Source organism: Ovis canadensis, chromosome 13, assembly GCF_042477335.2.
Source record: "Ovis canadensis isolate MfBH-ARS-UI-01 breed Bighorn chromosome 13, ARS-UI_OviCan_v2, whole genome shotgun sequence".
NCBI lineage: Eukaryota > Metazoa > Chordata > Mammalia > Artiodactyla > Bovidae > Ovis > Ovis canadensis.
The window spans coordinates 46,408,216-46,434,219 of NC_091257.1; the positions used below are offsets into that span (position 1 = coordinate 46,408,216).

The 26,004-nt window shown below is 42.7% G+C and overlaps 2 protein-coding genes across 2 annotated transcripts; one reads left to right on the forward strand and one right to left on the reverse strand.

The window, feature by feature from the left end:
- Positions 1–8,629: 8,629 nt before the first annotated feature.
- Positions 8,630–17,604, reverse strand: LOC138417331 (uncharacterized). Its single transcript, XM_069547196.1, has 4 exons — positions 17,414–17,604; positions 16,782–17,354; positions 16,221–16,316; positions 8,630–8,945 (listed from the first exon to the last, which is right to left on the reverse strand). The coding sequence occupies exons 1-4, from the start codon at positions 17,602–17,604 to the stop codon at positions 8,864–8,866; spliced, it is 942 nt and encodes a 313-aa protein (XP_069403297.1). The 3' UTR covers positions 8,630–8,863.
- Positions 16,343–25,469, forward strand: VIM (vimentin). Its single transcript, XM_069547582.1, has 9 exons — positions 16,343–18,165; positions 18,806–18,866; positions 21,481–21,576; positions 21,663–21,824; positions 22,317–22,442; positions 22,981–23,201; positions 23,637–23,680; positions 24,212–24,297; positions 25,111–25,469. The coding sequence occupies exons 1-9, from the start codon at positions 17,603–17,605 to the stop codon at positions 25,150–25,152; spliced, it is 1,401 nt and encodes a 466-aa protein (XP_069403683.1). The 5' UTR covers positions 16,343–17,602; the 3' UTR covers positions 25,153–25,469.
- Positions 25,470–26,004: the final 535 nt, after the last annotated feature.

Here is a 26,004-nt window from a genome sequence, read left to right on the forward strand (position 1 = left end):
GCATGTAGAATCTTTCTGGACTACCTGAGGTTAAACCCATGTTCCCTGCACTGTCAGGCAGATTCTCATCCGTTGTGCCACCAGGGAATTCGTTGGAAACACTATTTTTTTTTAAACACATTTTAGATAAATGTTTATCTTCCAAAGCAATAACATATATCAGTTCTGAGTGACATGCCAGCTACTTAAAGAAAAGAAAAAAAAACAAACAACTGTATGAGGAAAAACCACTGAGGCACATTTACAGCTTTATTTTGTGACTAGGGTGGGTACTCATGAAGCTCCCAAGTACAACACTCACATCTATCAGCCACCTTCTCCTCTGCAGGCCCAGCAACTTGGGGGTGACGATCTGTAATGTCAAAGCATTCCCTAAGCAATCCTGTTCCCTTTTACCTCGAACAGGAGTTAAAGGGGCAAGTTTTGACTAAAATACCAAAAACTAGACACCACATTCCAACGTGAAATACGATACAAAGCAACATTATCAAAGGAAGCATGCCAGGAAGGTTATGTAACTCTTAAAACCATGTAGCCATGTCAAAGGCAAACAGAGTTCAAGTTACTTTTTTTTAACTGAAGGGTAATTGCTTTACAATTTGGTTTCATTTCTGCCATACACAAACATGAATTAGCCATAGATGTACATATGTCCCCTCCCTCTTGCACCTTCCTCCCACCTCCCACTCTTTCCCACTCCTCTGAGTTGTTACAGAGCCGGAGGTTGATTTCCCTGAGTCAAACAGCAAACTTCCATTGGCTATCAATTTTACACATGGAAGTGTACAAGCAGATTTTTGAAGATGAAGGTTTTTGGAGAAAGTTGCCAGCATGCTGCATGGATCTGACCAGAAGGGCCCCAAGGCTGTTTGCTTACTTGCAAGTGTAAGGCAAAGAGCTTCAAAAGGCCACCCAGGGATTGCAAATTGTATCCTCATTACCGTCTGAGTTTTTGAAGGTAAAGTATTTCCCTTGGACTAGATCTGATGCAGCATAGAGCTAGCTGTCTTAGATCCTGTTCAAGGACCACCCGCTGGAAAGAAGGTACCAAAGCAAAGAGCAGCAAGGGGTCCACTTCCTAGTGGAAGCAGACTCACAGACTTTAGAGAAAGAACTTGTGGTTGTCAGCAGGGGAAGGAAGAGGGAAGGGATAGGTAGGGAGTATGGGATCAGTGTGTACACACTGCTGTATTTAAAAATGGGTAACCAACAAGGATCTACCGTATAGGTCAAGGAACTCTGCTCAGTATTATGTGGCAGCCTGGATGGGAGGGGAGTTTGGGAGAAAATGGATACATGTGTAAGTACAGCTGAGTCCCTTCGCTGTCCACCTGAAACTATTGCAACATTGTTAATCTGCTATACTCCCAATATAAAATAAAAAGTTTAAAAAACGAAAAACGAGTCCTAGAGGCTGCAGATGACCAAATACAAATTCACTTCTTCAGGTGAACTGTGCTTTGAAAGACAAAGAGGCACCCAATAGAAAAAAGGCCAGTTTTAAGCACATGCCAGGGACTTTTAAACACACGCCAACCACTTCAGTGGTTACAATTTCGCCTTCCAATGCAGTGGTGCAGTTTCAATCCCTGGTCAGGGAGCCAAGATACTACATGCCTCAAGGCCAAAAAACCCCAAAACATAAGCAATACTGCAACAAATTCATAAAAACCTTAAAAATGGTCCATATCAAAAAATAGTAATAATTAAAAAAATAAACACATGCCAAATGGAGAGGTGTGAGCACTGGCTCATCAACAGTCCTTGTCAAGTAAGAACTTTCTTATCTCCCCCAAAATTTACTTCTCTATTTACCAAGATGAGGAAAGAGTGATAGCACTTCACACACAGAGAGAAAAACCAGGACTCCCACTTCCTACAGCTCCTTGCGGGAAAGACAGGTAACTTTCAAGTAAGGCTGTGATTTTGATTGTTACATGAACATGGACATTATAAACAACTATGGTTAATCTTCTCATTTGAAACAACCAAGGAAGTGTTTGATTTTCATCAAAGTGACCAGAAAAATCATGGCAATTGCTTGACTTGTCATTTGCAAAACGATCAGACCATTTTTGAAGCTGCCTCCCTTGTCTTTTTATCCTCTCCTGCCCTTGACTTTCAGACACGACCTTTTTTCCTCTTCTTCATGTTACTGTTTAATCATGACAGTCATAACAACAGCTCACATTATTGAGCGCTTACTCTGTGCCAAGCACTCTGCGGTGTGCTCTATAGATACATTGCTCATTTCAGTGTCACACAAATCTCTACTATTGACATCCCATTTTACGTATGAGGAAACTGAGGTTTATCCATTGTTGCGAGTGAGTAAAGGACTGGCAATTCATCCAGATGGCTTGACCTGAAAAGAATGAATGATATGTGGACTCTCAGTTCAAAGGATAAAACACACCAGGCTTGCTTTCTTTAATAAAACATATGTGGATCTCCCCCACAGCATGAGAAAATGGAAACATTCCACTGAAGGAGAATGAGTAGAAAAGTAAACATAGCTATTGTTTGTAACAAAAATCCGCTGATGTACACACTCACTGCAAACTCCTGGATGATATCATTCTGTCAACAGTCACAAAGCTTTCTCAATCCAGACATGAAATAACAATGAAAACAATAACATAGAAAATTTGTAATGTTTGAGCTTTAAAAGCTGCCTTTTCATATTTTCATCTGATTTTCTTCTCACTACAATCCTATGAGTAGGTATCATGAATACTATGTTTTCGATGAGGAAATGAAGATTAAAGCTTTTAAAAACTATGATTTAGGGACCTCTCTAGTGGCGCAGTGGCTAAGACTCAACATTTCCAATGCAGGGGGCCCAGGTTTGATCCCAGGTCAGGGAACTAAGACCCTGCATGAAGTAACTAGAAAGATTTCACATGTTGCAATGACGATCAAAGACTCCCACATGTCACAACTAAGACCAGGTGCAGCCACATAAATAAATACAAATAAATAAGTTTTAAAAATAAAAACAAGAACTGTGATTTATTTAACACCAAAAATGAATACATGAGAGTCAAGACTAAAGGGAGCACATATCAAAGGGTAGTTGATATATTAATCCATATCTGCATCAATATCCATATTAATCACTCTTAATCTTTGCATTTTTCAGTCACCAAAATGCCTTACAAAATCCTCTTTCAGATACTGAATCCCTCACTTCATTTCAATGAGACAATTCAAGGCAAGTAACAATGCATATGGTTTTCAGATGTAGAAACTAGGGCCTCAAGAAGTAACTGAGCTGGCCAAGTCAATGGAATACAAGAATCTTATAGGGTTTTACAGAACTGAGTTGAATTTCTGTCCTAAAATGGGAAGGCATGCCTTTTCTCACTAGAGAGATTATTCTAGAACTTTAGAACCATGCCAATATATTTCCCAGTAACCAAGTCATCAGGATCTCTGTTCTCTGAGAAGGCAGAGGTTCATGCAAGCAATTAATCCAGCAAATTAAGTTCCAGCCCTCTTTATTTTAATTCCAAAAGTTAAAGCATTCTTTCCTATCTATTCTTCGTCTCCTCATAAGCAAAGACTCATAAATATTCCCATCTTCCAACCACTATATTTTTCACTCTATGGCCCCAAATACTAACAATTCACTAGCACAGAGCTTCTCGGGCTTTAGCATTTCCTTAGAAACATCTAGAAGTCCTGGTAAAACAAAGATTGCTGGGCAAACCCCACGCAGTTTCTGATTTTGTCAGATCTGGAGTGCAGACTGAGAGGTGGCATTTCTAACAGATTTCCAGGGGCTGCTGCTGGCCTGGGTACCACACTTTAAGAGAACCACCGGACAAGTATTTCTCCCAAATAGTCCCTGAAAGGGTTCCCACAGAAAAGCACTCAGCTGCTAAGGCTTCTATCTGGAGGATAAAGAAACACTTGTCATGACTCATAGCATTTTTCAAGCTTTTCCAGCCACAAAATTAAAAACAGAAAACGACTAGATTGAAAGCAAAATGAAAACAGCTAATGTTATACTGTCTAAATCTGAACTTATGGCAGGGTTTCTGGAGTTAGGAAAAAAGACATAATAACAGCTCAGGTGAGCCCGAGGCTGACCACATTGAAAGCTGGCACTACTGAGGCTACCAGAAAAACCTGGAGGCCAGGCCAGGCTGTTATGCCCTAACCCAAAATCACCGCAGACACCTGGCTCCCAGTTTTGTTTTGTTTTTCTCTGTCAATGTAAGTTCTTCCAAACAATTCTCCAAACACATCAACCTATAACTCTTTTCATTAACTCATTTTTTCCCTACACCATCTACTATTTTTAACAGAAAAAAATATCAATTTTCCATAAACAAATATGGTTGGAACATCAAACAGGTAGATCAAAAATCTGAAGAGAGAAGCTGGCAAAAGGAGTTTTCTTAGGGGTCCTTTATTTTTGTGATGATCATCCCTAGAAAGCTTTCAGTGGAAACTTGAATTCCATTTTGTATCTCTCTAGGGAAAGACAAAGGCATTTTGTGTTATGGTATAAAATACTTTGGTATTGTGGGTACAAGTGTGACTAGTATTTTAAATAGTACCTTTTTATAAATAAAAAATAACTGACAAGAAATGTTATTATTATGTTATTATTACCAGATATAAATCTACAAATAACAAATGCTGGAGAAGGTGTGGAGAAAAGGGAACCCTCCTACACTGTTGGTGAGAATGTAAGTTGGTGCAGCCACTATGGAAAACAGTATGGAGAGTCCTTAGAAAACCAGTTACCATATCATCCAGCAATCCCACTTCTGGGCATATACCCAGACAAAACTATAATTCAAAAATATACATGCACCCCTATGTTCAGAGCAGCATTATTCACAATAACCAAGACATGGAAATAATCTACACATCCACTGATAGATGAAGGGATAAAGCTGTGGTACTTATAAGCAATGAAATACTACTCGGTCATAAGAAGAATGAAATAAGGTCATCTGCAGCAACATGGATCCAACTAGAGATTCTCACGCTAAGTGAGGCAGTCAGGAAGAGAAAGACAAATACCACGTGATGTCACTTTACATATGGGATCTAAAATACGGCACAAGTGAACCTGTCTACAAAACAGAAACAGACTCACGACATAGAGAACAGACTTAGGGTTGCCAAGGGGGAGAGAAGAAGGAAGGGGATGGAGAGGGAGTTTGGGATTAGTAAATGCAAACTAGTATATACAAGTTTGTATATACTAGTATAAACAACAAGGTCCCACTGTATAGCACAGGGAGTATTTTCAATATTCTGTCATAAACCATAATAGAAAAGAGTATAAGAAATGTATATATGTGTATAACAGAGTCACTTTGCTATACAGCAGAGACTGGCACAACACTGTAAATCAACTATACTTCAATAAAAAACAAGACATAATATTTCTGCTTAGAAAAGCTGTCAGTTCTACTTTTAATATAGGAACATACTGCAGGAACTATTGCCTGCAATATCACCTCGTGTCCATCACATTTCAAAATATGAGCCAGCCAATGAAGGATAACACTTCTAAGTGATAAACCAAAGTCATCCAAATGCGGTTTTTATGTCCCAGTGCTAAGAGAAGGGAAAACATGAGGATAATGGTAAGGTCATTGAATACACAGACTTGCAAAGAAGTTATTCTGTATGAGCATGAGTCACCAAAACTACTTCCTTAGTGATAACAGTTGCCTAAGTAACTCAGCTGCCTGACTCTGCTAAGAAATACATGGGCAGTGGGTTGGGTTTCGAACCCACTAGTCATTTCCTTTACTTAATTGCTAAGTACTCTTTCTTCCTGGTTGCCGTTTGGGGCCTGTGTTTTCTGTAGCAACCCAGCAACTAGTCATTATGCTCTATTTTGTCAAGGAGAACAAAACAGCAAACTCGACATTTCCATGGATTTCACAGAAAAAGTGGTTGTTATTTCCTTCTGACTTGAGGGGGACATCAACTGAACTACTGAAACTACTGAACTAGACCTCAAAGTGACAGAAAGATCATTCAAGACTCAGACAGAAGGATTTAAGAGAGAATAGAAGAGGGAATTAGATGCCCTCTGAATACAAGGAAGATGCTTTATTCATTTCTGGGTCCTTAGAGCCCAGCAGAGAGCCTGGCCCCCAGGAGGACCCTAAATATACTGACTGGATGGGGTCACTGCTTCTCTTCAGAATATTTCAATCTATTAGGTAATGGTGCCACTGCTGAGATTTCATCAGGCTCTTGCTTTCATGCATCCTTTTCCCCTTCTATCTACAATGGGGCTGTGATGTCTGTTGCTCCTACCCTTGTTCCCACAGGAAACACTTTAACATGCTGTTTTAACAGAGAGTGGTGCAAGTGTGCAGTTCTTGGAAAAATCTGAGCTGCAACAGCAGTGAGATTAGTATTGTGCAAGAAATGTTTAAAACTGGGTCGTAAGGTCCTATGTGTTATCAGTAACATAGCCTGAATTTGGCCTTAAGAATCTTGGTCACAGGCAGACACAGAGAATGGGCTTGTGGACATAACGGGGAAGGAGAGGGTGGGATAAATGGAGAAAGTGCCACTGACATATATGCACTAGTGGGGAGCTGCTGCATAAGACAAGGGGCTCGGTTCAGCGCTCTGTGACGACCTGGAGGGGACGGAGGGGGTGCGAGGAGGCTCAAGAGGGAGGGGATATATGTATGCTAAGTCACTTCAGTCGTGTCCGACTCTGTGTGACCCCATAGACAGCAGCCCACCAGGCTCCCCCGTCCCTGGGATTCTCCAGGCAAGAACACTGGAGTGGGTTGCCATTTCCTTCTCCAATGCACGAAAGTGAAAAGTCAAAGTGAAGTTGCTCAGTCGTGTCTGACTCCTAGCGACCCCATGGACTGCAGCCCACAAGACTCCTCCATCCATGGGATTTTCCAGGCAAGAATACTGGAGCGGGGTGCCATTGCCTTCTCCATATACATATAGCTGATTCATTTTGTTGTATAGCAGAAACTTTACACAAAGTTGTAAAACAATTATACTCCAATAAAAATGTTAAAAAAAAAAAAGAATTTCGGTAATTGGGTAGTTCACTAAATCTCTCATTTCATACATGTCTCTCATTACTCTTGGACTACACAATATTCCAAACATTAATAAATCTCCCTAAAATGTAAACTAATAGAGTAAGTATGGGGAAAAGCTGTTTTTACTTATAGAGGTGATGTGTTCCAAAAATGTGGTCAGCATCTCTCTTTTCCACAAAAGATTTTCATTCATCTCATTGCATGCAGGGATGATATGTCATAGTCATCGCTTCATTCTGGTGAACTGAGTCAGAATTAAAAAATGAGATCTCCACAGAAAACCCTGAAAATGCCCATCGATGTCCTGATGATTCATTAAGGGCACTCTATTCTCTGAATCAGAAGGGGTCTTGTGGCTGCATGGGAAGGGGGCGAGGGGAAATCCATAGAGATAGATGAGACACCATGACAAGAATTCCAGAGACATGGGGATGTCACCAGCACAAAAAGCACCATGGCATGTAAAGTACTGCAATGCAGTGAAGGTTGGAAGGGGAGCTGTAGCCAGAAGTCCTAAGTTCAAATCCCAAGTCTGCCACTTCCTGGCTGTGTGAGCTTGAGCAAGTTACTCAAGTTGTTCTGTGCCTCAGTTTCTTCATACATTTAACAGGGTTGTTGTGAGGATTAAATAAGTTAACACATGGCAAACAGTAAGCACTCATATACGTAGGCTATCATTATGATTACCACTAGCCTTCCCATCTGGGCCACACTCTGATTCTAGGAACAACAGCAAAATCATGCCTGGTTATCATTAACATTGTTTAGAGTTCACTAATCAAGGATTGTGAAAACCAACCCAAAGTCAGCAAAAGAAAAACCCTGATTAGACATGCAAATATGACTGCATTGTATTCTGTGCACATGTGTTTAACCCCCTAAAGTTCTAGAGATGACAGATGAATAAATAAATATTGTTCCAGAAATTTTTCATGATTTATGATACAAAAAGTATATTTAATCTGTATTAAGCTCAAATCTCATCATATTTTTGCAGTTACTCCACACAGCCATATGAGTCCCATTAGAGAGTATATTTCTAGTACTTGGCTAATTAGAAATACAAAGTCTTACTTAATCTTTTGGAAACCGTTGCAGCAGAATTACAGAGAGGGCTGCCAATCCCTTTATTCTGCTACAGTTAACTCAGAATGTTCTTTCTTTACTTATTTTGTATCATTCTAATGAATTTTCTTAATCCTTTTGCCCTGCTTAGTTTTGTCATTTTGCCCTCTTAGATGTCCTTTCATTTGTCACATGGCTTCATTTAGGGTTACTCTGATTTGTTTATTTTTTCTAATATTTTGTCTTTTTTTGTAATTAGGAGAATATAAGTTTGATTCTTTTGCATTGGGGTTTTTTCCCCCCTCAGAATCATGTTTTTGATTTTCATTTATTTTTTAACTGAAGGATAATTGCTTTACAGAATTTTGTTTTCTGTCAAACCTCAACGTGAATCAGCCACAGGTATACATATAACCCCTCCCTTTTGAACCTCCCTCCCATCTCCCTCCCCATCCCACCCCTCTAGGGTGATAGATACAGAGTCCCTGTTTGAGTTTCCTGAGACATGCAGCAAATTTTTAGTATTTATTTATTCATTTATTTTTGGCTATGCTGGGTCTTTGTTGCTGTGGCGGGCTTTCTCCAGCTATGATGAGCAGGGGCTACTCTTTGTCAAGGTGCATGAGCTTCTCGTTGCAGTGGCTTCTCTTGTTTTGGAGCATGGACTCTAGGATGAGTGGGCTTCAGTAGTTGAGGCATGTGGGCTCAGTAGTTAGGGAACCAGGCTCTAGAGCACAGGCTCAGTAGTTGCAGTACACAGACAGGTTCAGCTGCTCCATGGCATATGAGATCCTCCCAGACGAGGGATCAAACCTGAGTCTCCTGCATTGGAAAGCAGGTTCTTTACTACTGAGCCACCAGGGAAGCCCCCTGATTTTCATTTCTAACTCTGACAAGTCATACTGATCTTTTTCAACACACACAGAGACCAAAGTTTGATGGGGTATATTTTAAACTCTGAGTTTATCAAACATAGTCAAAGTTAAATAATCAAGATTCTGAAAAAAATCACTTTGCTGGCTAAATGAATGTGACAAGGCAGTGCTAAAGCTTCTCCAGATTTTTGGAAAGATTGGTCAATTCATTAGTCAGTTTTGAGATAGGAGGGAAGAGGTTCTTTAATCCTTCCCAAATACACAAACAGACTATGGCTATAAGATAGTCAGGATCTCTTTCCCAACTTCATAGGTTATCATAAAGGTGAACTCAAAATTATTTTTACTCTTCAATTCTTTCAAAGAAAAGTATGCTATTAAACAAAGTTACTATAATTAGACCCATTACCAAAATATCTTCTGAAAAAAGTCTACCCCTGGGAACTTGATGACCTCCTCCAAATAAGCTGAGTAAACTCCCATGATGCCAAAGCAACTTGGCAGATTTTCTAACACTGGCAGGGCTTCCTTCTCTCTGATGAAAATGAGCAACATCATAGGACACAGGGCAAAACCTGCTTGCTCTCTTAAGGTCTCACTCAGCCCATAACTAAACTCTGATGCTATCATTTAGCTTTCTTTCCAATAAGGTCTGGGTTTTTATATCTGGGCTGCTTTTGTCTTGCTTTTTGGACCACGTGAACCAATACTGACAACCTAGGTTCATGTCTTTGTCCAACATCAATCTGAATTATTTTTCTGCACGTGTTTTCCTCTGTGTGGCAGTTAACATCCCCTGTCCCTCCTACATCCTCATCACCTTCTCTTTCTTTAGTTAGAGATGGTGCCCTAGACTTTGAGGAAATCAAAATTACATATACATGTATAAAATATATGTAAACATCATATGTATAATCTCTTAAAGGTCTAGAGATAACAGATGAATACATTACAGTACTGTTTCAGAACAATTTTTCATAATTTGTGATATGAGAAAAGCATGTTTAATCTGTAGGAAGCTCAAATTCCATAATATTTGTGTAGTTACATAGTTTTAAGGGAAATGATCATCTGCCTCCCCCAAGAAAAAGTTTCAAAGAAAATTCTAGAAGTTCGTCTTCAAGCTTCTTTTTCTGTGGAACTTTTTTGGAGGCATAAAAGTGATGGAAGGCATTCCAAGTCTTTGAACTTTTTAAAACTATGTTAGAGGAAACTGAAGAAGTTCACAATTTTGTACCAACGGCTGGAAAGCAGGCCAACACACTCAACTTATATAAGGAACAATCTAAGGGAATCAGTACTGATTTATGTGAACAGACTAGAAATATTGTAAGGAGTAAAACTGCATGACCCAATTCATACCCATCTTCTTTTTTTTTTTTTTTTTTTTGAACTTAAAAAAAAAAATTTGGCCACATCCTGCAGCACATGGGACCTCAGTTTCCCCAACCAGGGATTGAATCCACACCCACTACATTAGGAGGTGGAGTCTTAATCACTGGGCCACCAGGGAAGTCCCTATACCCTACCTTTTTCATAAGGTTTTGCTCTATGTAGACTACAGAAAGGAAGTACTTCCAGGTAAATGGATCTGAGTGAATTATTGTTCATCTAAGAGTAATTTTCCACCTAAAATATCTTCCATCTATAAAGCATCTATTCTTTTAATCAGTCCAGAAAGCTCAGAGCCCTTGACTTGCTTGCCCTCTTCCCAACTTCAGTGTCTAACAATCATCCTCCTTCTTCATGACTGTACCCACCAAGATCAGGCTTTTACCAGTCACACAATCTACTGCAAACAGCTTTCAGACTGGTCTTCCCATTTCATCTTCCACAATATGCCAGAACAATCCTTTTAAAACACAGCCACAAGCATGTCTTTCCCCTCGTCAAAAGTTGCAGTGTCCCACTACCCACCACATTAATTACAAACTCCTTTCCTTGGCATTTAGTCCTCTAATGCATGGTTCCATATAAGCTTTCCATTCCCTTTCTCCCCTACAACTGCTCCATAATCAGCCACAGCGGGATTCTTTCTACTACCTACATGTCCCCAGAACCTGGATGCTTGTACAGTTTTTGCTTATGAGTTTTCATCAGCATTGAGCATCCTCTGTCTGTGATAAGCTGTAGAAATCACACTCATTCCTCAAACGTCACCTTTTCTGAATACATTTTCTGATCTTACCCAAATAGATGTGACCTTGTCTCCATATAAACCCTTCAGCATTTTATTCATACCTCCATCAGAGCACTCACTGACCACATTCCGCTATGTATTCATAATAGAGCTCTTTCATGTGGTTCCTGACTTTTCCTCAAGGCTATGAGCTCCCCAGAGGCATGAAAAGTTTCTTAGCTTACCCGAATACACTAGGAAACATTGCAGGCAGTGCAAAAAACAAGTACCTATGTCTGATGAATGGAATATAAAGAAAGATGTGAGGGTAGGGGGAAATGAGCTGTATTCATGGAACTGAGAGGAGCTTAGGGTCTCATTGAAATTACTGTCTGGTGGGGAGCAGTGGGAGGTAAGGATGAATGGGCATACTTAGCCTGGCTTTCACAGGCCACTGTCAAACGATGAGCCTCAACCTCCTCTGAAGAAAAAAATGTTGCTTTCATTATGTTTATTACAAACTGTAACTGTTTGATTTGTCCCTTAAGAATTGTCTCTCAGTCTGACACACGTGCACACATGGATCCAGCTCTACGTCCAAGAGCACCTGGACTGTACCTGCCTTGCTCACATTCTCCACCGTCTAGTAGGATGCCTGGAACATGGCAAACATTCAATACATGTGTTCTGAGTGTTAATGAAAGCTGTGGATCATAATACCCTGTAAAGATGAGAGGAGGTCCTGTGGAAAATGACTAGCACTAGTATTAGCCTTCTGTTTCTCTCTTTTCTTTCTCCCTCCTTCCCACCCTTCCCTCCTTCTTCTTTTCTCCCCCTTCCTCCTTTCCTCTAGGAACTATTCGTGCATTAATTCATACATTCAATAAATGTGCCAGGCTTCTCTGTAGGCACTGGAGATAAGATAGTGAACAAAAGTCTCTACTGTCACGGACTTTACCTTTTAACAAGGGAATGAATCATTCACTTTGCAGCTTTAGGGAGTCTTAAGCATGCAGTTATTAAGAAAAAGAGGTTTTGGTTCAAAGTCAGACATGTTGGTGTGATTAAGCAGAGCCTGGAAGAAGGGAAGCCAATTGCTGTATTGCAGGGATGAGATATAGGATGGCTTGGACATGAGTCACAGCGACGAAAGAGAGGAGAGGGTGCAGAAAGCAGTGGACAGGACACCCATGGGATCTGAGCCATCCAAGGGTAAGGAAGTGGGAAGGAGGATGAAAGTTTCCAGTCTTGTTAGCTCGCTGTGTTGCCTTAAATAGAGAGAGAAGTTCGAAGGGGAAGCTGTAGTGGTTCATGGGGTTTAGAGTGTGAGATGAGTTAAGTCTAAATTTGAAAATGATGTCTTTGAAGAGACAGAAAGAAATCTAGGTGAAAATATTTCACTCTCGAAGTAAAGATTTAGAGCCAAGTGAAAACCAAACTCCCTTCTTATGTATTATGAACCACTGTTTCATCATTTGAATAACGTAAAACATGATATTCTAAGGATCTGTCAAATTCCTTTAGGAAGCTGCTCTTCACAACATAACCTGGTAGTTATCCTATACCTACAGCTCCTGAAACACAGTATGCCTCTAAATAATGTTTGTGAATTAAATTAGTTAATAGCAAGCAAAATGTCATCAAGCCAATGAGAAAAGTGCACTTGGAGTCAGAAAGAGCTCAATTCAAATGCTTGCCCCCTAAAACTGGTACAGGCGATCCTATTTACAAAGCAGAAATAGATATACAGATGTAGAGAACAAATGTATGGCTACCAAGGGGGTAACAAAGGTGGGAAGAATGGGTAATTGGGAATGACACACACATACTATCAACACTATACATAAAACAGGTAACTAATGGGAACCTACTGTATAGCACAGGAACTCTACTCAGTATTTGGTGACGACCTAAATGGGAAGGAATTCCAAAAGAGCGGGGGTATATGTATATGTATAGTTGATACAAAGGTTATATGGTCAAAGCTACGGTTTTTCCAGTAGTCATGTACAGATGTGAGAGCTGGACCATAAAGAAGCCTGAGCACCAAAGAATTGATGCTTTAAAAGTGTGGTGCTGGAGAAAACTTTTGAAGGTCCCTTGTAAGGCAAGGAGATCAAATCAGTCAATCCTAAAGGAAATCAGCACTGAATATTCATTGGATGGACTGTTGCTGAAGGTGAAGCTCCAGTACTTTGGTCACTTGATGCAAGGAGCTGACTCATTGGAAAAGACTCTGATGCTTAGAGAGATTGGAGGCAAAAGGAGAAGGGGTCGCCAGAGCATGAGATGGTTAGATAGCATCACTGACTCAATGGACTTGAATTTGAGTAAACTCCAGGAGATAATGGAGGACAGAGGAGCCTGGCTATGCTACAGTCTATGGGGTGGCAAAGATTCGGACACAACTTAGTGACTGAACAACAACTGCTGATTCACTTTGCTGTACAGTGGAAACTATCACAACATTTAAAGTGACTATACTTCAATAAAAATTAAAAGAAAATGCGTGCCCCTTTCCTGCCTCCACTGCTAGTTATATCACCATGGGCAGATTTTTGGCTTGCTTTTTAGTTGCCTAGTCTTTAAAATGGACCATCTACTATATCCTGCAGTATGCTAGAAGAGCATTCAGTTAAATTAAACGAATTCAAGTTTCCTGTCATCCCACAGACACAAAAACTACAGCACTAACATTACTGAGTATTATTATTATCTTTAATACCACACACTCTAGATTTTGCCATGGTTTTCATCCTGTCACATTAGACACCTTCTCATTGCTGACATTCTGTCCAGGTGATCCAGCTAGAAGCTGGTCTCTTGGCACGACCTCCTGCCACCCAGCTCTCCTAAAGCCTCCACAGGCCACTAAGCTCCTCTCCACATGGCTGGCTGGTCTGTCAGTTCAAATTGCCCAATTCAACTGACATCACCACAGCTTGCAAATTCCAAAATCACTGTTGAGTACTTTAGATTTGGTCATGTTTATGCCTGGCATACAAATTGGTCCACTGTGTCCTTATTTATAGACAACTTGCAGCACACAGTGTTTGAAGATGCTTCAGAGTCCAGCATTCAAAAATACTCTGGAGATAGATTTTCATAGCAATCAAAAAATAAATATGAAAACAGAGAAAGTGATGTCTGTGCACTGTTTACTTCCAAAAGGTGCTAAGAAAACAGGGGTGCAGATAGAGCAGGATGAGTTACCATGTTCAAGGATATTAGTTCAGAAAGATAGATCCCTTTCATGGATGGCCATCCTCCCTTGGTTGAGGCACTATCCTGGGTGGTATATAATTTATCTCAGAATGAAATAAAATTTTTCCAAAGTCTCATGCATTCTGTATAAATTGAGTAGAAGTGTTTCAATAACCTTCACTTTTCTACACTCTACAATCTACCCCAAGCTATGGCAATTTCTAATGAGAAGGACATATTGGATCCTGTATCTGCGTGTGTGTGTGTGTGTACACGTGCTGTATGGCAAGTACTATGAATTGAGTGTTTGTGGCTCCTACAATTTATATATTGTAGTCCTAATCTCCAGTGTGTGGATATTTGGAGGTGGGGCCTTAGGAAGGTAATTAGGTTTAGATGAGGTCACAAGGGTGGGGCCCCTAAGGTGGGATTAGTGTCCTTTATAAGAAAGAAAGAGATCACAACCTGCACTCTTTCTGCCAAGGGAGGGCAAAACAAGAAGGTCATCCGCAAACCAGCAAGCAGACTCTCATCACACACTAAATTGGCTGGCACCTTGATCTTGGACTTTCTGCTTCCAGAGCCGGAAGCAATAAATGTTTGTTGCTTAAGTCACCCAGTTTACTCAAGACAGCAAGTGAACATATCACAATCCTGAGAATACAGATATGGAACAGTTTAGAAAGGAGAAGGGATGCCCCTGAGATGATGAGGCGGGCCAGTGGCCACCCCAGAGGAAGCCACCATAGGCCTGAGGAATTTGCTGTGGTCACCAACAGGGCACCCTGCCACACCGCACCAGGGCCTTGCCCTCATTTTCCATAGTGAGTCAGACAGCAAGCGTCCTCTGACAGCACCAGCGCATTGCCCTGGGATCAGCATTTTAGGTGGGAGTAAGATTCACCCTCCCTTCCCCTAGAGGGAGATGGCTTTTTTCTCATGCTAAGGTTCCGTGCAAACTCACAATGGTGACATTTGTTGAGCAGCGGCTTGAATAAAGGGCTCTCAGAGAGCAAGAGGGTAACACGGAGCCTGAGCGGGTCTGCCTGAGTGGGTCTGCCAGAGCGCCATGCCCCAGGAATGCTCAAGAGGGACCCGCAGCCTTCCAGAGAAGGAGAGAGTTAAGGATGTCCTCAACAGGGGAGCTGCTGCTCAAGCTTGTTGGCTCCATTTGCCAGAACTGAAATGTGGTAAACAAAATATTGCCTAAAAGAGGCTTCTACAGAAATAAACCCTTCATTTGGTTCTAAACTACTTTTCTTAAATGCCAGGTAACCTTCAGTACTCCCCTTTCGAAACAAACAAAAATCAGAGAAAAGGATTTACCTCTTCCTATCCTATCCCCCTCTCCATTCACTACAGAATCAAGAGGCTTTTATTTTAACAGTGGTTTGGGGGTTAATCCTTTCAATACTCCTTCAGTCTTGTAAATATAAACAAACAAAAAACCTCTGAATTTTAAATTGCTGTAGGTATCACTAAAAGACTGTTTTGGATTTTCTTTGTCTCTCTTTGGGGGTAACCATTCTGTTCTTCCTGTTACTAACATTACAACAAAAACCTAGTTGAGGGATTTATCTAAAAAGGTTTTGGTGTTAAGAGTCTGAACACTCCCTTGGCACCCTACACTAAAACATTTTGCCCCGTATTCAATTTTGTTTCTCTCACTTTAAGTCCAACTGCAGGAATTCTGGAAAATCGACCAACGGACCAGTGACTTTTCCCCGACAAGACACCAGAATCCTGCAGGATGCATCAGTCCCTGCAAACATTCTATCATCTGAGGCTAACTAGCTGCCTTTCTAACTAATCATTTAATCAACTAACTGCCTTTCATTCACCAAATTAAACATTTAAAGTATCACCTAATTCATTCTTATAATTAGCGCAGGTTTATACCTTGAATGACTTCCGCAACAGCAGAAAAACCAGAGATCAATTTGATTGTGCAGCTGCGGACGCAGAGCTTCCTCCTTCACCCCAAACTTCCAGATCCTGTTAAAAGTCGGGTGTGGTTTTATGGGGGGAGGGGGAGGCCGAGAGGGGACCAGGGAGAAGAGTGAGGGGGAACTTGGCAAGAACCTCCCCGGAGTGCATTTGTGATGCCCCAGACCCGCGTTCGGCGCTTATAGAATGTGTGCAGAAGTTTCTTACTACAGAGAAGCCTGCATATCGGAGCAAAATCTGGCTTTGTCGGGTTCTTAAGAACTCAGGCGCGCGCTAGTCTTCACGCAGGCGAACTGCCCACGAGAAAGCTGAGGCCCAGCTCGAAGTTGTGTTAAACTTCGACAAACAGTGCGCGCAGGCCCGGGGAGGCTGGAGTCAATCTCGTCTAACGGTTTCCCTGTACCGCTAGGAGCCTTCGGCGGGACAGCCGGGTGCAGTGACTCAGTGCCAGTGACTCAGCGACCCCACCCTTCTCCCCCGGGCTTTCCTCGGCCGCCGCCTCGAAGCGCGCACCGTCCAAAGGGGACCCAGTCCGTTAGGTCCCTGAACAGGAATTCCCAAGACAAGAGGACGAAGAGAGACGGGGTCCGCATCGGATCCTCTTTCGAAGCGGGCTGTGCACACACTCCTGCGCGGGGCCCAAGCCCTGCGTCCAGAGCTGTGCGCGCCCCCACCTCGCGCTCTAATCTCAGGCCCTCTTTGTTTCTTTCTCCACGCCTCCAGTTCTGCGGGATCCTGCACTCCCCCTCCTCCTGCTTCTTGGCCCGCGGGGCTCCGCATCCTCTCTCTCCCAGTAAAGCGCAACCCAGCTGCGGCGCGCCCCTCCCACCCGCGCGCCTCCTCCTACAGCTCTTTGGCGCGGAGCCCGGGACCCCTCTGGTCCAGTCCTGGCGGGTTCCCCCTGCACCACTGCGCGACCCCTCCTTTATCAGCACCCAGAGGTGAGCAGAGCTCGGGCCACCATCAGGAAAGCCCCTGAAAGTCCCAGCCCAGCTAAGAAGTAACGGGACTGTGCTCAGTCCCCGTTGGGGCAGATGGGGGAGGAGGACGGCTCCGGGGCGCCCCCGCCCCAACCCCCCGCCCAGCCTTCCCCATTGGCTGGCGCACTCCGTCGCCGGGATGGCAGTGGGAGGGAACCCTCTTACCTAACGCGGTTATAAAAACTGCGCCCCGCGCGGGGTCCGGTCCTCTGCCACTCTCGCTCCGGGCTCCCCGCGCCAGAGACGCAGCACCGCTCCCTCTGCCCACACCCACCGCGCCCTCGCGCTCGCCTCTTCTCCCGGAGCCAGTCCGTGCTACCGCAGTCGCCCAGTCCACCGCCACCCTCTGCAGCCATGTCCACCAGGTCCGTGTCCTCGTCCTCCTACCGCAGGATGTTCGGCGGCCCAGGCACCGCGAGCCGGCCGAGCTCCACCCGGAGCTACGTGACCACGTCCACCCGCACCTACAGCCTGGGCAGTGCGCTGCGCCCCTCCACCAGCCGCACCCTCTACACCTCGTCCCCGGGTGGCGTGTACGCCACGCGCTCCTCGGCAGTGCGCCTGCGGAGCGGCGTGCCCGGCGTGCGGCTGCTGCAGGACTCGGTGGACTTCTCGTTGGCCGACGCCATCAACACCGAGTTCAAGAACACCCGCACCAACGAGAAGGTGGAGCTGCAGGAGCTCAATGACCGCTTCGCCAACTACATCGACAAGGTGCGCTTCCTGGAGCAGCAGAACAAGATCCTGCTGGCTGAGCTCGAGCAGCTCAAGGGACAGGGCAAGTCGCGCCTGGGGGACCTCTACGAGGAGGAGATGCGAGAGCTGCGCCGGCAGGTGGACCAGCTCACCAACGACAAGGCCCGCGTCGAGGTGGAGCGCGACAACCTGGCCGAAGACATCATGAGGCTCCGGGAGAAGTAAGGCGGCGCCCACGCGGGGCTGAGGGAGGGATGAAGTGGATACCGGAGCTGCCACGCCCTTGGGGATGTGGCCCGGGCGGCGGCTGCCGGGGGTGGGGGTGGGGGACAGCGGGGGAGCAGGGTTGTGGCTTAAGCGGTGCGGGCCCCGCCCTGAACCAGGATCTTCCAAGTTAGCATTTTCCCTCTACCCCGACTCATTGCCCAAGAACGCACGTTTCAAGTTGCAGACTTTTAAAAACTACCACTGTGTACTCTGCTGCTGCTGCTGCTGCTAAGGCCCTAGAAAAGGATGAACGCGATTTCCCCAAACTTTGAGAAAGTTTCCTGGCCCCCTCTGGCTGGCTGCCAGCCAACGGGCCGTGGAGAGAGCGAGACAAAGGGATTGTAGAGTCTCCGCGGTGAGGTGGTGGCGGGCGTCTCGCAGGTCGGGGTGGCGACAGTGATTGCTTTTCCACGCAGAGGCCAAGGTCCCGCTTAAACTTGCCTAGGACAGCAGGTCTAAGCCGCGGTCGCTAATTGAGCGCGGAGGTGGCGCAGCAACCCTTGGGTCTCTGCGCCACGACTGGGTGTTTGGGTGTGGTCGCCCCGCCCCTGGCGGTTTCCCGGTTCCCCTGTGGTTAATCTGAAACTGTTTCAGGTTGCAGGAGGAGATGCTTCAGAGAGAGGAAGCCGAGAGCACTCTGCAGTCTTTCAGACAGGTTGGTAGATTCCGTTCCTACTCGAAGCCACCGGACGCCACCCTCCAGCCCAACCCACGGGCAATTCTAAAAGTTTCTTAACCCAAGTCTGAATCATACAAAACTTCACGTCTGCGCGCCAAGCCCCCTAGTGGCAGAGAGACCGCAGTTCTGGATAAAAGCCCTTGAATGATTAAACCGTTCCGTAGGACATGGTCTTTAACATTTTTTAATTTGTTTCAAGATTCTTTTCCCAAGAAATCATTTTTTTTTCCGTTTCGTGTTTGCAACACGTTGATATTTTGATTTTGAAGAGTTACAGTTTGATTTAGGTTGCGGTTTTGCCAAAGTTGACTACCTTTTACAAGGCCACAAAAAGCACAATTCTGCCCTGTAGTTTTAGATGTGAAATGGATGGGAGGATAAGAAACTTAGTGGAGCCAGAAATTTTATTTTCTTGCCGGCAAGTTCTATTGTGGCCCCAAGGTTAGACAGAAGTATCGCTATGCACAACTAATTTGTGATCTAATAAGGATGAAAAGGAGCCATCTGTCCCCTTGGCTGAAAGGTATTAATGGTTTCTACGGACTTCACTATGGAATGTAGATACAGACATTCTGGCAAGTGTGGTGGCTCTGGTCAGAAAGAATAGGAGTCTTTGTGTTCCTGGAGACGCTTTGCAACAGGCTACATTCTTATTGAATATGTAATGATGCAAGCACTGTTCTAATTGGACACAAGTATTTGCTAACACCCCCGTTATCTAATATCTGGCCCAGACTCGAAGTATGTGATGTGAAAAGTTCTTAAAGCTGCAGTCCTACCTCACATTTGGAAAGGCCTTCCTTTTTTGAATCCTTGTATTCTTTAGCATTTTCTCCATAAAGAATAAAGCTAAAAATGAAGGATAGGATTTTAAGAAAAATGGTTTTCTTGCTCCAAAGATAGATGGCCTTTAAGGATTTTTAACTTAAAGTTGGATCCCAAAGAAGATTAGTTGCCAGCAGTTTTATTCTCCTGAACACTCACTGGGACTGGCTCTAAAAGCTCCCTCAAGCAAATAGTCTAGAATACTTTTTGAAGCAGAAATGTATTTATCAAGTTAAACACAGAAATGTGTGGTTTATTTCAGTCATTGAGCATTTCTGATCATCATGTCTGTAATGTTTTCTTCCCCGGTAGTAACTTCATATAAAATAATATTAGTATAAATTGTTCCTCCTATTTAGGGATTAGATAAAACCACTCATATTCTCTTCAAAGAAGTATAATAACACATAGAACTTTTGAAAATTGAGAATAGGATATTATCTTTTGCAATGATTAACAACAAGCAAAAATGATTCTTTTTCCCAAGACTGATCATTTTATTATCACCCCTTTCTCATTTACTTTTCCATGAAGGTGATAGAAACAGGTCTACATTTTAAGACTAACCTGGACTCCAAATATAACTGCTTACAAGATATGTGAAGTGAAAATCGCTCAGTCGTGTCTGACTCTTTGCGACCCCATGGACTATACAGTCCATGGAATTCTCCAGGCCAGAATACTGGAGTGGGTAGCTTTCCCATCTCCAAGGGATCTTCCCAACCCAGGGATCGAACCCAGGTCTCCCGCATTGCAGGCAGACTCTTTACCAGCTGAGACACAAGGGGAAGTTGGCTTACAAGATAAGAGGTATAAAAATCCTCAAGACATTCCCTGAGGGGCAATAAAATCTTTCCACCAGTTTACACATGGTGAAAACATAGGAGGAGACCAGAGCAGTAAAAATTTTACATATAGTATGTGCATGTTGATTAGTCATTCTGAAACATGCTAAGGAACTGAACTGACCTAGTACTAAGTGAAAAAGATGTGGACACACCCTTGTGGAATGAGATAGGTGACTTTCAGGAGAAAAATCTACCAGAGAAAGCAAAGCAAATACAGTTCAGGGTTACCCTTCTTTTTCTTTATTTGGCTGAACTACATATTTGCCAGTGTACATCCTGAATTGGAGTAAAGATTTAGGCTTGTAACTTGAATATCAGGTGACTTACTTGGGATCCTGAGAAAAAATTTCAGAAGATTTGAGGAGACAAAAAGAGAGCTTAGGTATTATGTGCTGAAACTTCAGAAGCACAAATTTCTGTTCTGTGTGTTCTCATGTACACATGGAAGTATGAAATCTGATCAAGTGGAGGTATGAAATCTGATCAGTTCTTGTTATTCTATCAATATTATTCCATAATGTTACCCCTGCCTCAAAAAATTTTAAAATCCTGTGACACTGATTTTCTAGATTTAAAAAAGTAATGAAAACTTCACTGATACTATGGATTCAATAATGATTGATTGCAGCCTGCCATGCTGGCTTACAGTTATATATTTTTAAATATTTATTGGTCACCTTGAGTACAACCCAATGGATCACAATTCAAGTTTGTTAATGAAGAGCAGAAAACAGTATATTGGAGCCCTGGGTGATTTACAAACTTATTTAAAGGTTATCAAATTTGTCAATGCCCTTTTGATAGTAAAGAGGCTAAGTTTGTCTGGTTCATTTAAAATGAATAAATAGGATAAGCCACAGACTTTATAGCATCTTCTTCCATGTCCTGTTTTTTTCTTTTTTCTCTTCTCAAAACAGGATGTTGACAATGCCTCTTTGGCACGTCTTGACCTGGAGCGTAAAGTGGAATCCCTGCAAGAAGAGATTGCCTTTTTGAAGAAACTGCACGATGAGGTAAGAAGAGTCACTGTCTGTGAACGATTGTGGGTGAAGCTGCTCCCGTACTTGGCACAGCTGACCTTCTGTCTTTCTTGCCTCAGGAAATCCAGGAGCTTCAGGCCCAGATTCAAGAGCAGCACGTCCAAATCGATATGGATGTTTCCAAGCCTGACCTCACGGCTGCCCTGCGTGATGTCCGTCAGCAGTATGAGAGCGTGGCCGCCAAGAACCTTCAGGAGGCTGAGGAATGGTACAAGTCCAAGGTACAGACAAGCTAGTGTGGCCAGAACAAATGGAAACCATTCTGTTTGCTGTACTTGTCTGTGGTTCCTAAGTACCTGTTAGCTCCCTAGTTTAGCTGGCTTTTCTTGTTCAAGTTTTATTTCTTGCTGTACTTCCCACCTTTCCCCATCATTCCCCACTGCCATCCGTCACCCTACTTCCAGGTAACCCCCAAACCATGCTCTTGACCTCCACCCTCTGCAAATGAGGGCAGCAGAGTAAATTTCTGCTTGAAAATCTCAACATCCGCCTTCCACCTCTTTTTCTCTGGTTATCAAAACAAATTTAAACGTATCCTGGAAGATGTTGAGTTTGGAACTTTGAGTGTAAAATTTGGTTGGCATCATGCCTTATTTACTTATTTGTTTGTTCACCATCTTTAAGCTTTCTCATTTGTCCAGGCCACATAGAATCTTAGAGGATTTGTGGACGAGGCCCGTGGCTGACCAGGGTTTCTGCTTGCTCCTTGACAGTTTGCTGACCTCTCTGAAGCTGCTAACCGCAACAACGACGCCCTGCGCCAGGCCAAGCAGGAGTCGAACGAGTACCGCCGGCAGGTGCAGTCTCTCACCTGCGAGGTGGATGCACTCAAAGGGACTGTGAGTATCGTCCTTCCTGAACAGAAGGCAGATCACCAGCTTGTGGCCATTCAGGTGGCCGATCTGAGGGTGCTCTTGGAAGAAAACTTTGTTCAAAGGGAGAAAAATTGGCATTCTAATCCCAAGAAAATGATTTGTTCAGATTCATTCAAAAAGAACTTGGAGATCCCAAGGTTTTAATATACCTATATTATTTTTCCACTAGGAAGGAACCTGGTACATTATTTTCCACCAAAAGTTGGAGTTCTTCCCATTTGCTGTGAGGGGAAATGATTGCAGATAGTTTGGAAATGGTTGGGGTTGTTGTTGTTTAGTCAGTCAGTTGTTTTCAACTCTTGGTGACCCCGTTTGGCCTTTCCCAAGCAAGAACACTGGAGTGGGTTGCCATTTCCTTTGCCAAAGGATCTTCCCAACCCAGGGATCGAACCTGAGTCTCCTGCATTGGCAAGCGGATTCTTTACCGCTGAGGTTGGGGGAATAGCTGTTTTTGTTTGTTTCTGGGAAATAACACCAGCCACCTTTCTCATCTTTCCTGCAGAACGAGTCTCTGGAACGCCAGATGCGTGAAATGGAAGAGAACTTCTCTGTGGAAGCTGCTAACTACCAAGACACTATTGGCCGCCTGCAGGATGAGATTCAGAACATGAAGGAAGAGATGGCTCGTCACCTGCGCGAATACCAAGACCTGCTGAATGTCAAGATGGCGCTCGACATCGAGATCGCCACCTACAGGAAGCTGCTGGAAGGAGAGGAGAGCAGGTAGGGAACAGGGCTCCTGGGAGTGAATTCCTAGCTGCCCTGGGCTGGGTATTGTGCCCCTCGTTTTCCACGCACCATTCATTTCATATTCAGAACCTTTCTTCAAGGTAGCTCCTGACCACTTTTTACAGATGAGAAATCTTCAGTTCAGAGACTGAGTTCCTTGTCCTAGTTAGTTAATCACCGGAACTGGGGTCTGAACCTGCAGTTGATTCTGTGAAAACCAGTAGTCACGCTACAGTACTTCCAGTCCCTGTAGGAAACGCTTGGAGTAAAATATTTAAATATACAAATGGGACCAATCATGGGTTAATTCTTCTAAAGCGAATCCGTCACCAGTGAATTAAAAGCATAAATTTTCTTAATTGATGACAATAACTGTATAAATTTGTTTCTCGTTGTTTATGAAAAATGTGACTGTTTTTCTTTTTATAGGATTTCTCTGCCTCTTCCAAACTTTTCTTCCCTGAACCTGAGGGGTAAGCATTTGATTATCCTTTATGAAAATTTTTATTCATTTATTTATTTGACTGATCTCTGTGGCATGTAGGCTCTTAGTTCCCCGACCAGGGATTGAACTTGGGCCTCCGGCAGTGGAAGCATGGAGTCCTAACCCCTGGACTGCCAGGGAATTCCCTATGAAACATTTTAGCAGCTTGTAGCCATTCTGCTTATAAAACACTCATTTTTAAAATTGAAAAATACCATAAAGAGAAAATTCTCTAGGAGAGCCATAATTTTCAAACAAATACGGTTTTATATTCTGTATTTCCAGTTAAATTGAAACTCCATTTTTCTTGCTCCACATGGAGTAAATGCTAAAACAGTCCATCCCATTCTGATGTCTCAGTAACATTAGCCCCTGGGCTTGAAAACAGGTGGTAATCTTTCAGAATTATTTTGGGAATAGTGCCTTAAACAATGATGAACAAAAACATTATTTTTGGACAAAATTGTTTCTTTTTAAAAATTTCATTTTTACTCATTTTGGACCTATTTTCTTTATTCAGAAACCAATTTGGATTCACTTCCTCTGGTTGACACCCACTCAAAAAGGACACTTCTGATTAAGACGGTGGAAACCAGAGATGGACAGGTTGGTATCATTAAATCAAAAAGAAATAATCTTAGGCCAGCATTGATAAGCCTTTAAATCCATAAATCTGTGTCAGATACAGCTAGCTAATTTGGGAGGTTTCAGTTTCAATCATGTCTCCTAAAAGGAGAATAGTACTTCTTCCAGCCAGTGCCCACATCCAACTAATTATTTGGCTCCTAGATGCAAAAGTGAGGTAATAGTCTGCCTTTGTCCAAAATTAGTGATTTACTTTGGTGCTTAATTTGAAACAGGAGTACTGTTTCCTTAAGTTACTTCCTAAACTGGATTCGTGAGACTGTGTCATGAATTCATATTGACTATGTCAACATTAGGAATGTTTTGATCCTGCACACAGGGCCTTCCCTGGACACTCCTAGACCCTGTCATGGTGTGATACAAAGGCATAGCACATGACTAAGTAGTTCCCTAGACCTCTCTGTGCCAGGAAAGACAAGGTCAAAATGTATTGTAATCTTCAAGTAATCTTCCCTTGCACATCAAATGTACTTACACATTTTAGTATTAATTGTAAATTTTGCTGCTGACAATTATTACGGCACTCTTCACACACACAGTATTTTTAAGTCATAGCATCCTATTGGATACATATTTTGCCTGTAGGTGAAGAGCATCTTACATATGTCTCTCTCCCCACTCTGTGAGCCTTTTCATACAGAACCAATGTAATCTTCCAATTTTCACAATAAATTATATCCATATCCTAGGATTTTTCTTTGACAGGCTTTATGGGATCCTTTCTTCATTAGTATGTACTATTGTATTTGATTTGAGTTCTATTTTTCTTAACAGGTTATCAACGAAACTTCCCAGCATCACGATGATCTGGAATAAAAACTGCACATACTTCGTGCAGCAAAATACTACCAGCAAGAAGGAAAAAAAATCCATATCTTAAAGAAACAGCTTTCAAGTGCCTTTCTGCAGTTTTTTCAGGAGCGCAAGATAGATTTGGAATAGGAATAAGCCCTAGTTCTTGAACCAACACCCATAAAAGATTTAGAAAAAAGTTTACAACATAATCTAGTTTACTGAAGACGCCTTGTGCTAGAATACTTTTTAAAAAGTATTTTTGAATACCATTAAAACTGCTTTTTTCCATCAAGTATCTGACCAACTTGTTTCTGCTTCAATAAATCTTTGGAAAATTCTGTTGGTATCTTACTTATTTGATAATATCTAAATAATTCACTAAATTTCATGAGAATATTTATGTTTTGGTTAAGTATTTTTTGGTCAAGAATTGGACCAAGTATTTATTGGTCAAACTGCCACAAAATCAAGGTTAGGTTAACTTGAGAAATTCAACTTTATGCTTGAAACTGAGTTTTGGTCATTTTAGGTAGACCTTGCTTCTTTGCAATTCAGTTGCTTTTTAAACTTACAAATAGATGTTATAAAATAACTTGCAGTGACACTAGGTCTTTTCATAAAATGAGTTCAGCTAGGTCCATATCCATGTGTGAGTCCAGTTCTAACAAACAGACATCCTAAAGCGAAAAACCTGACCAAAACGAAAACTGCATTTTGTTATGTGCAGCATGAGTGGCACAAACTCTACTATGGGGGTTAAAGCGTAGACAACAGCCAGGATGTAAGGGCTGCATCTTCCATTAGCAACATAGAGATGGAACAAATTCATTTAGTTTCGACACCAGAAACTACCCAGGTTTTCGGTGTGTATAA